We start from the raw sequence: 11,774 nt of genomic DNA on the forward strand, positions 1-11,774 counted from the left end.
GTTGATCTTAGAGCTTAAGAGCGTTTTCTACGAGTCATTTTACGATCGTTCGTTATTGTTTCACGTGCGTTCCCCAAAAATGCACTTAACACAATCACACGTAGCCGTGCTTTAAGTGCTACTTAGGAGTCGCTATCCGTTTGTCAAGTGCTGAAATGTCGCCTTAGAATGGTTCGTAATTGTAGTACACGCTCATTTATTGAAATGGTAACCTAATGCTGCGTTCCAGACAACTCGGATATGATTTGATATAATATAATATAATATAATATAATATAATATAATATTATACTTTACATAATAATATATAATATACTTTATATAAAAATTTATATTTTATATATATATATATATATATATATATATATAGACGTTATTTCCTGGTCCAATACGTTGCTGGTTTTCGTGCAAGTCAGCAAGTCATTTACAGATTGTGTATCCAACAACAGCGAGGCTAATATATGGTGCGCTAGCGCACGGGCCGCTGAGGTGAGACTAAGCGTCAGTATGTGACGAGTTGGAGTGAGAACGTGTTGTTTCGTCGGAGGGAGGGGCGGAGTGTATAGCTGACCCAGCCACTAACCCAACGGCTGGGTAACAGAAAAACTACCCAGCATTAGAAAAAAATATATATAATTTTTGAGTTGTAACTAAACAATGTTGTTTAAAAGAGATTAAATGACATCGATTACTGACAGGTCATCAAGGTGCTACAACATTAAATAAGAGTACAGGCTAACAGATTACCACCGAGAAGCCATAATAAAATGAAAAATATAAAGACTCGTGGTTTAATGTCCAATGAACAATGAAAAGTGCCTGTTTGTCCCTATATAGCCTACTGATTTGGTTCATATCGACCGGAAAAACACGAAGAAGAAACCTTTTTGATTGTTATAGATTTTATTAACTGCATCTGATATTTTAGCTTTATCATTTAAAGTACCTCTGTTTGCAGATGCACGAGAAGCCCCGGGATGATGAGTTTATCTGTATTTATCAGCGAGGGCTGCAGACAGAGCCGCAAGGAACTTGTCCACGGCCACGTGCACTTCTGCGGTGAAGTCAGCGGGGAAATGAACTGCAAGAGTCACGAGGATGTTATGGGACAGAATCTGAAAAAAATAACCCAAAAAGTAGTAAATGAACAGTTAATGCACTATGAATTAATAGTTCACATTCTATTTCATATTTTTGATATCTCACATTTAACTCAGTAAAGCTCCATCACTCTTAAAAATAAAGGAGCTTCACGATGCCATAGAAGAACCTTTTTGTCTAAATGGTTCCATAAAGAACCTTTAACATCTGAAGAACCTTTCTGTTTCACAAAAGGTTCTTTGTGGCGAAAGAAGGTTCTTCAGATTACAAAAAGGTACGAAAGAGGTGGTTCTTTAAAGAACCTTTGACTGAATGGTTCTTTGTGGAACCAAAAATGGTTCTTCTATGGCATCGCTTGAAGAACCTTTTGAAGCACCTTTATTTTTAAGAGTGTACCATGATTTAGGTGTGTCACATTAGGTTAACACCTTAAAAGTAGGCCTACTCAAGTAAATTAATTGAAACATTGCACAAACAGCACATTAGCAAGTATCTTACCTTGAAGTTTACTGGATCTAGGTGAACCTTGGCATGGAGATTACTCAAGGAGCTCAGTCCACCAATAAGATCATCCATTTTGACCACAGCATCAGTGATAGCTGCCATCATATTTTTTTCCATGTTTCTTCACTTGGGCAGAGCCGAGAGAACAATCAGGCCAATGAGCAAAATATATTTTAGTCTGAGGGTAGACAGTAAGCATTCTGCGGGAAGCAGAAGAATCCGTTTAGTGCACATAGTTTTTGCCAGATTTTTAGGTGTTTTTGAAATAAAAAATGAATTTAAATGTGGAGCTCTTACCTTCCCAGAGCTTCTTGGCCTATGGCGTCGGCCTTACTAGAGATTTTACCCCAGAAGGCCTTGACCACATCTTTATCCTTAGCTGTCAAACTCATTTTCCGATCTTTTCTACCTTGTTATTACAAGAGCAGAGTTTTAGGTGTAGGATAAGGGGTCTTTTATAACGCGCAGTGCTGCCACACCCAACAACTCACCAGCTCCACCTCTCAGACTTCAGCCAAAATTTAGGCTTCAGACTATTTTTTGTCAATTAATTTCATCATTCAGTATTTTATCAAAAATACTGAATGGCTATATTTATTTAATTTTTTATATTTATGTATGTTATTTATTTAAAAAAAAAACAGAAAGTGCCTAGAAATCCAGTTGTCTATTTTCTATCATCAATACACTAAAACAATTGCAGAAATAGAGTATCGAATATAATAATCCACAATAAACAATTACGTTGTTTTCACTGAGTAGAAAAAAGGAAATAATGTATTGAATGTGTCTGAATGTAGGCTACTAAATTTTTTTTGTCTGAAATAAAAAAATAATATTGGCCTTTTTTTATTTGTTTTGTTTTAATTATTCCACTAAGATGCAATTTATATTCAGTCGACTGTCTTTGCATGTATGAGATGCTTTGGGGTCATTTGGGGACATTACATGCCACCTAAAGGGTGGGACAAATTAAAAAAGAACAGGACATCCACGGTTATCAAAGTTTACCAAATTAAGAACATTTTGAAACGGGAGGAGCGGGTCTGGGTGTCCAGATAAAGGAAAAAGCTCTGGAACTCGTTAAAATAGGCAAAAAAAAAATTAAATTAGGTATTAGATGGGTCGTTTTGGTTAATTCGATGTTAAATGCATATAGCCTACCACACCTGAGCTTTTCAGCTGTTTGCCACTGATTAATGTGTCCAAATATTACAATATTAATTCGAATACTTTGATTATTTGCCATTCATTTTGTTAATATGACTCTCATCTGCCTATTGGTTTTGAGTAGGCTAATAACTATAGTGTAAATAAAGTTTTTATTTAGACAAATCACGTACAGCCTTGATTAGACAAGCACAATACACATAAAGATCGTGATTTTGTTGATTGATAGATCCACACATATTTGATGATGTTTGAAATATATTTCTGACAAATCAAACTTCGCAGTTTCTAATCAAAATGTAACATTAACTAGGATCGGATCCAACTAGGTACCACACATAGCCAATCAGTCTTAGCGGCTGATGTGGGGCGGAGAACGCAAGTATAAATAAAAACTCCGCGCGCATCTATCTATGTTCAGCAGCATTCACACTTGTTGAAAAAGTAAAGAGATAATCACAATGGTGGAGTGGTCAGATTCCGAGCGCAATACTATTGCGAGTGTCTGGGGCAAAATTAACGTCGGTGAAATCGGACCCCAGGCTCTGGCAAGGTAATTTAACAGTGTGTAAATGATGATATACACAACATGTTGTTCATTCAGTGGTGCATTTTGAACAGACATTGGATTTATGTATTTTCATTGTTTCTCATGGCAGGGTGCTGATTGTATATCCCTGGACTCAGAGGTATTTCGGTTCCTTTGGAAACCTATCCAGTGCGGCTGCAATCCTGGGCAATCCCAAGGTGTCAAACCATGGGAAAACTGTGCTAAATGCGTTGGAAAAAGCTGTGAAGAACTTGGATGGCATCAAAGGCACTTACTCTGAGCTCAGCCAGCTGTACTGCGACAAACTCAACGTTGATCCAGACAACTTCAGGGTAAATGCTACTTCTTTATTTTCCAAGTTTGAGCTTATTAATAAGGATATCGCAGCACCTCAGTTAGACAGACGGTTGTTACCTAACAAATGCACGTTTTCTTGATTCACACAGCTGTTGGCCGATTGTCTCACCATCGTCGTTGCGACTGCATTTGGATCCGCGTTCAGCCCCGCCACCTGGCAGAAATTCCTGTCCGTAGTTGTGTCCGCTCTCTCCAGCCGTTACTTCTGAAGTCCTGCTCGAGATCCCTGCCTCAACTCAATCATGATTCAATGCAATAAAGATTTCAAAAAGTATATAAATAAAGCATTCAATCAAGGGATGGATTTTGAGTCTTTTCATTTATCATTATTTTTTTCATTTATCTTTTCATTTGTCATCATGTGCAGCATTAGCAGTGGTTAAAGAGTAATATTTTATTACACTCAAAATAGCCTACTATTAAAATAATCTTATTAGACCTGAATTTTATAAACAGACTTGCAGAGGGGAACCTGACAGGCAGATGGTTCTGACATGGGTACAGAATGGGATACCTCTGCAGGTCTCATTCCAGCTCTATGATGCAAGGTGGGCCATATATGCAGATATATGTGCATTATATAGACATTATTAGCCTATTAGGATGGTTCTGGATCTCAAAGTTCTGGTACCTCAGGTAATGGCATATGCAAGATATTAGGAAACGTTTGTGTCCCTCTCCTTTAATTCAGATTTGGTAGTCTAATAATTCAGGTTCAGTATGGATACCTCTTTATTGTGTTTTATGTAGGCTACATATTGTGAGAGTTTTCCTGCTTTTTTGCATTAAAGAACTGATTCACATTGAGAAGAGAGTAACAGCAAACTGTACCACCAAGTCTTTGTCAGTGTTTTTTAACTGTGTGAAGATCACATTAAAATCAGCAGGATTGTGCTGCATACGTACAGAAGTGTACACACACAATGTTATATACAAGGTTATATTTTAATTCTATAAAGCTGCAAACATGCAGATAAGACAACAATGGTTTGTCTAAATTTAAGCATGGGATGTCAGAATACACAGTGGATTTACCAAGATTTCTGCATAAATTGGTCAAAATTTGATCTAATCTTCAGCTTAAGTCACAGCAGCATGTGTTGCCTCACCCCATAGTTCAGCTGGCACAGAGGAGTTAGGGTTTGTTAGAATGGAGAGTAAGCCAGATGGTGCTGCTGTAGGCTGATCCTGAAGTCAGTTCCCCCAATAAAACTTCTAAATGTCTACTGGCTTTTGGATTGCTGCAAAAAAATGCTCTGTGACAGAAGTGAATTAATCCTACAATCTTCGCAAATGAACACAACTTTTTTAGTAATTTTAAAGCCTAAATTCAATCGCCATGAAGTTAAAGGCTAGGCTATAAACAAACTACACCATGGTCACATGACTTCAAATCATCACCAGTCAAGATTCCGGATCTTTCAGTCTTCATTTAAAAATACATTTTCCCCTGAAAGTTTCAGTTAGAATAGTTTGCAAGGGCATGATTATAAACGTTTGATATCATTTAATGTCCCTGACTACCTCATTTAGCCATTTGTCAGCACCCAATTTTTTCAAGACAAGCTAAAGCATAAAAGAAACTGATGTATTTTACGTAGTAGAATAAAATATGAAAATATCTTGAGCTTGTGTTAAACCATATTTCAGGCATTTAACCAAAAACCCATTTAAAAATTACAGTGAATTCAGGACAAAGGAACTGGAAGTGCTTAAATGCTACCTTGTTTCTGAGTTTTGGCCCACAAAAATACATGATCCCTGCAGCACTCTGATACAGTATTCATGCAGCCTCATTTTCATCCATCTCAAATTGATGTGTATGTGTGTGTGTTCATTAATCACTGCTGTGTGTGTGTGTGTGTGTGTGTGTGTACTTGTTTATGCTACATTGTAAGGACCAAATGTCCCCACAAGGATAGTAAAACCTGAAATGTTTGACATTGTTGGGACCGGCCTGTGGTAAAAAATGATTAAAAATAGTAAATGATGTTTATCTGAAAGTGTAACAATGCAAACAGGTTTTCTGTAAGGGGTAGGTTTAGGGTTAGGGGATAGAAAATATTGTTTGGGCAGTATAAAAGTAATAGAAGTCTATGGAAATTCCCCACAATTCACAGAAACAAACGTGTGTGTGTGTGTGTGTGCGTGTGTGCTCTTGGATGGGTTAACAGAGCACCAATTCCAAGTATGGGTTACCATACTGTCAAATGTCACGACTTTCATTTTATAATAATAATTGTATTTATTTATTTATTACAAATGCATGTACCAGAGGAAAATCCTATACTCTTTTTGTAAGTTTATTGCTTTATTTTACACTTGAATTTAAGTAGCTAATTTAGGCTATTTTATAGCTACCATTTAATGTTTCCTAAAATTCACGCAATTACATGTTCTCACTTGTACAGGGTTGTTAAAATCTTAGGAGTATTCACCTTATTTTCCATGGCAACAATGGTGCCGCCATTGCGTTCGTTTTGTCATCTTACTTCCGGCTGAGAGGGGCCTACCGAAGATAGATAACAGAACGCAAATGTCAAGTATTATATGCTCAGTTAGGGGCTGCCATAACAATTGGATTAAGAGAAGAGAACAATTGCACCAACGATGTTACGAACACAATGTGAAGCGGTCGGAGTGTTGTGGTGCACTTTACAATTTACACCCGCCACCTAAAGAAGAGGAGCACCTGAGGCAATGGCTGAAGGCGCTAAAGTTGAAGCGCCCACCCAAGCGCCCTTATTTGTGTTCGTACCATTTCATGGACGGGAAGCCGACTGACGAACACCCTTACCCCGAGAAATGGCTCGGCTACGATGTTCCGGTAAAGAAGTCACGCCGGGTGCTGAAAAGGTTGTCAGATTCAGGTAAGCTAACGTTAACTTAGCTAGCTATGTGCTTGTTCGCCTAACGTTAGATTTATGAAGTCCGTTCTGTGAATACATTTAAGATCAGTAACGAGCAGTTAACAAAGTACAACGAATTTTGCATGATTACCATTGCCCACCTATTTATTTCATATTTACGATAGTACAAGATATTATGGTACATTACAATAGCTCACATTATTCCTGTAAGTTAGAGATTACAGATGATAGCAGGCCAGCTAGCTACATTTCTCATTCAGATATTGATCTACGTTTTAACACTACAGTTAGAGCGTGTATACTGTTTTGTTTTTAATGCATCTCTCTCTCACACACACACTGTTGCCCACCTATTTATTTCATATTTACGATAGTACAAGATATTATGGTACATTACAATAGCTCACATTATTCCTGTAAGTTACAGAGATTGCAGATGATAGCAGGCCAGCTAGCTAACTTTTCTCATTAGATATTGATCTACGTTTTTAACACTACAGTTAGAGCGTGTATACTGTTTTGTTTTTAATGCATCTATCTCTCACACAAACACACACACACTGTTCTAAGTATGGGTCCCATTATATATTAATTCTCATGATGTATTTTAAGTATTAATGTAAAAATGTTTAATATTATTTCAACAAATGTATCGATGACCACCAGTGATGCAGTGGACAAACAACTGTGAGGGTGATCACATCCACATGCCCCTGAACTGTGATGCAGAAACACAATGGGAGGATCCATCTGTCTCTGACCACAACTACAGTTCAAAATCACAACTCAACCTGAAGCCACCTACATCTGATATGGGAACACACTTTTCCATGACATTCTAATTTATTGAGATGCACCTGTACACAGGGTTGACATTGGATGCATTTCATTCAGTTGACGAGCACCTTACCAGGTCCAGTACATACACCAACAGCTTCCAGCTACACACTTGGGATCAGCTCCTGATGACTCTGATGAAGCTGCGTCTTAATTTATTGCAGGGTGATCTTGCTGAAAGGTTTGGTGTTTCTCAGTCCATTGTAAGCAAGGTGATTTCATGTTGGATTGACATCATGGAGGAGAACATGAGGGATTACATACCATGGCTTCCCAGGGAGACAATCCAGGCAACAATGCCTCAGTGTTTCAGAGAACAATTCCCAAATACAACATGTGTGATCGACTGTTCAGAGACACCCCTTCAAAAGCCACGCAACCTTGACTCAAGAGGCGAGTCCTACAGCCATTACTACGGCCAGAATACCATCAAATACCTGGTCTCTATTGCACCATGTGGATTGATCATGTTCATCTCACCAGCGTATGGAGGAAGGTGCAGTGACAAATTCATAACTGCAAATTCAGGGTTCCTGGAATACCTTCGTCCAGGCGATGAAGTAATGGCAGACAGAGGCTTCACCATTACCGATCTCCTGTATGAAAGGAAGGTGAAACTTGTCATTCCAGCATTCACCAAGAGAGGCATGCAACTCTCTGAAGAAGACACCACCAACACTAGGCGCATTGCCAATGTACGTGTCCATGTTGAGCAGGTCATATGCCGACTGAAAAACTTCACAATCCTTTCTCAAACAGTTCCAATTAACCGCACCCCTAAGATTGATAACATTTTGAGAATTTGTGCAGCCCTGTGTAACCTTCGCAGCGACATAATTTCTGATGTAGAGGATGAATGTGTTGATTTGTATGTGCGTTCCACGACTGTCGATAGATTTTGCTGTGGTTTTCCTTTAACTAATCAGTGTAAATAGTGTAAGTAGTTATTTTTATAAACCTTTACAATGTCACCAGAAGTTACCTGCTGTAAATGCGGAAGCGCAAAGTATTAAAAGTGGGCGGGGCGGAATAAGGTGAATAAAGTGAGCGAGATAAAACAGTGGGCCTATATCATGATTAAAGGGTAAATTAGAAAAGACAATGCAACTAATATAACCAAATTAGGCTATATTTATTTTTACCTTTTTCAAGTTGTCAGTTATTAAAAATCAAAACCTAGGACAAAGTGCTTCAAGTAGAAAAAAAGTTTAAAACGTGTAAAACGAACTTCAGTCATTCGTTAAATACGATAGGGATATAAGGAACCTTTGCATCTAGTCATTGTATTTCTACGGCGCACGTAGTGTAACGCCAAACACTGATCTGCTGTAATGCTGTGTGTTTCAGTTAAGGATAGCACTTATTTAGCATTCATTGCTAAACTTAACTATTAGATTAGTTGCACATATTCACATGGCGCCAGAAGGTGACTGATGGATAAAATATTTTGATTTAACAGTACTGTCTTGTGACTGATACCACTAACGTTAACTGGTTTGCGTTAATGTTGTGGTTTTGGCTAACGAGCAGGCTAACAGAATTGGTCATGCTGCTATTATCTCACAAATTCGTTTAGTTCAGTTCTTTTATTTCCATGTTATTTGAGATGCAGTTGAACAAATGCACCAAATGTTTTATACTCATTCAGTTAAATTCTCATGCAGTGCAAGCCTTTAGTGGTCCACACTTGTCCAAACCTGTAATGTAAATACTACATTGCACGTTTTTAGCTCCAGCTGCAAACTGAATTCGCTTGAGATTATACTTAAGAAAACGCATCAGGATGTACAAGCAGTGGTCTGTAGATTTAAATGCAGATGCTAAGCTGATGTGGAAACAGTCTGAATCCAGCCTGCAGCCAAATGGAGAAGAGACAAGCCCCATACGTGTTATACTAGTTAGCTCTGGCAGCAGAGGAAATAAACTGCTTTTCCGATACCCGTTTCAGAGGGTATCTGAAAACACTTCATCAGCAACATGCAAGTGTTCCTGCTTCCTCTTCTTCTGTATGTAATTCTGGCCTCTGTACTGGAGACTAGCTGATATTTACGTCTGTGTATGTGACCATGGACCACAAAACCAGTCATAAGGGTTCATTTGAAATTGAGATTTATACATCATCTGAAATCTGAATAAATAAGCTTTCCATTGATGTATGGTTTGTTAGGATAGGCTGAGATACAACTATTTGAAAATCTGGAATCTGAGGGTGCAAAAAAATCTAAATATTGAAAAAAATCGCCGTTAAAGTTGTCCAAATGAAACTCTTAGCAATGCATATTACTAATCAAAAATTAAGTTTTAATATATTTACAGTAGGAAATTTACAAAATATCTTCATGGAACAAAATCTTTACTTAATATCCTAATGATTTTTGGCATAAAAGAAAAATCGATAATTTTGTCACATACAGTATATTGTTGGCTATTGCTACAAATATAACCGTGCTACTTATGACTGCTTTTGTGCTCCAGGATCACATATTTGAGTATCAACCAGACACGGTCACACTGTCATGACACATTGCAAAAAGACTGTTTTGTATTTCCACTCTCAGTCACTTTACACTATATACACAATATATACAAAGAATTGTCCTTTTCAAGGTGTGTATTTTCTTTCATCAAAGCAAAACAGCGGAGTCCGTATGCCTTGAATACTTCAGGTGACTCTATAGAGGACCAGGATGGTGATTCAAGGTATTATGCAAAGACAAGAATTAAGGGTTTATTTTTCCTTTTGTAAGTTCCTTTAGAACTATGCATGTTGTTGTTGTAAATGATACTAGAGTTGTGTTTTCTTTGCATTCTGTTGTTGTCAGCATTTTCTGCATGCAGTAATCCCTGGTGGTAGGGCTGTGCAATTAATCGCATGCGATTGTCAAGCGCATCTCGTCAGTAAAGCCGGTTCCGTGATTAGTAGTTTTAGTGGTCCACACTTGTCCAAACCTGTAATGTAAATACTACATTGCACGTTTTTAGCTCCAGCTGCAAACTGAATTCGCTTGAGATTATACTTAAGAAAACGCATCAGGATGTACAAGCAGTGGTCTGTAGATTTAAATGCAGATGCTAAGCTGATGTGGAAACAGTCTGAATCCAGCCTGCAGCCAAATGGAGAAGAGACAAGCCCCATACGTGTTATACTAGTTAGCTCTGGCAGCAGAGGAAATAAACTGCTTTTCCGATACCCGTTTCAGAGGGTATCTGAAAACACTTCATCAGCAACATGCAAGTGTTCCTGCTTCCTCTTCTTCTGTATGTAATTCTGGCCTCTGTACTGGAGACTAGCTGATATTTACGTCTGTGTATGTGACCATGGACCACAAAACCAGTCATAAGGGTTCATTTGAAATTGAGATTTATACATCATCTGAAATCTGAATAAATAAGCTTTCCATTGATGTATGGTTTGTTAGGATAGGCTGAGATACAACTATTTGAAAATCTGGAATCTGAGGGTGCAAAAAAATCTAAATATTGAAAAAAATCGCCGTTAAAGTTGTCCAAATGAAACTCTTAGCAATGCATATTACTAATCAAAAATTAAGTTTTAATATATTTACAGTAGGAAATTTACAAAATATCTTCATGGAACAAAATCTTTACTTAATATCCTAATGATTTTTGGCATAAAAGAAAAATCGATAATTTTGTCACATACAGTATATTGTTGGCTATTGCTACAAATATAACCGTGCTACTTATGACTGCTTTTGTGCTCCAGGATCACATATTTGAGTATCAACCAGACACGGTCACACTGTCATGACACATTGCAAAAAGACTGTTTTGTATTTCCACTCTCAGTCACTTTACACTATATACACAATATATACAAAGAATTGTCCTTTTCAAGGTGTGTATTTTCTTTCATCAAAGCAAAACAGCGGAGTCCGTATGCCTTGAATACTTCAGGTGACTCTATAGAGGACCAGGATGGTGATTCAAGGTATTATGCAAAGACAAGAATTAAGGGTTTATTTTTCCTTTTGTAAGTTCCTTTAGAACTATGCATGTTGTTGTTGTAAATGATACTAGAGTTGTGTTTTCTTTGCATTCTGTTGTTGTCAGCATTTTCTGCATGCAGTAATCCCTGGTGGTAGGGCTGTGCAATTAATCGCATGCGATTGTCAAGCGCATCTCGTCAGTAAAGCCGGTTCCGTGATTAGTAGTAAATCTCCATCACCTGCTTTCAGATGGCGCGGCATTGAATACACAGAGCCGTAGTTCACTGACAATTAGGCAATACCGCGTTCATAATCGCAGATGAATCGCGTCGATTATGAATGCGATATTGCCTAGCCTAGTCAGTGAACTACGGCTCTGTGTATTAAATGCCGCTCCATCTGAAAGCAGGTGATGGAGATTTACTACTAATCACG

The 11,774-nt window shown here is 37.9% G+C and overlaps 2 protein-coding genes and 2 pseudogenes across 4 annotated transcripts in view; 3 read left to right on the forward strand and 1 right to left on the reverse strand.

Annotated features, from left to right (window-relative positions):
- The window catches only part of hbba2 (hemoglobin, beta adult 2), a 12,628-nt gene extending 8,649 nt beyond the window's left edge, over positions 1-3,979 (forward strand). The window contains exons 1-3 of one of the 2 annotated variants that reach the window (XM_016465659.1): positions 3,180-3,328; positions 3,435-3,657; positions 3,772-3,979. In XM_016465659.1, coding sequence (XP_016321145.1) covers positions 3,237-3,328; positions 3,435-3,657; positions 3,772-3,891 — 435 coding nt within the window. In that variant the 5' untranslated portion in view covers positions 3,180-3,236 and the 3' untranslated portion in view covers positions 3,892-3,979. Of the gene's footprint in view, positions 1-3,179; positions 3,329-3,434; positions 3,658-3,771 lie in introns of those variants that run through there. The other variant, XM_016465660.1, reaches the window with a different exon arrangement.
- On the reverse strand, positions 885-2,005 carry LOC107672465 (hemoglobin subunit alpha-like; annotated as a pseudogene).
- A 2,239-nt stretch (positions 3,980-6,218) lies between the features above and the next one.
- Positions 6,219-8,380, forward strand: LOC107672428 (uncharacterized; annotated as a pseudogene).
- A 1,948-nt stretch (positions 8,381-10,328) lies between these two features.
- The window catches only part of LOC107672508 (nitrogen permease regulator 3-like protein), a 15,898-nt gene continuing 14,452 nt past the window's right edge, over positions 10,329-11,774 (forward strand). For both annotated transcript variants that reach the window (XM_016465724.1, XM_016465728.1), the window contains exons 1-2: positions 10,329-10,620; positions 11,272-11,341. In XM_016465724.1, the coding sequence (XP_016321210.1) occupies positions 10,425-10,620; positions 11,272-11,341 (266 nt within the window). In that variant the 5' untranslated portion in view covers positions 10,329-10,424. The remainder of the gene's footprint in view (positions 10,621-11,271; positions 11,342-11,774) is intronic.

This window comes from Sinocyclocheilus anshuiensis, unplaced genomic scaffold (genome assembly GCF_001515605.1).
Source record: "Sinocyclocheilus anshuiensis isolate Anshui unplaced genomic scaffold, SAMN03320099.WGS_v1.1 scaffold1430, whole genome shotgun sequence".
In the NCBI taxonomy this organism is placed as follows: domain Eukaryota; kingdom Metazoa; phylum Chordata; class Actinopteri; order Cypriniformes; family Cyprinidae; genus Sinocyclocheilus; species Sinocyclocheilus anshuiensis.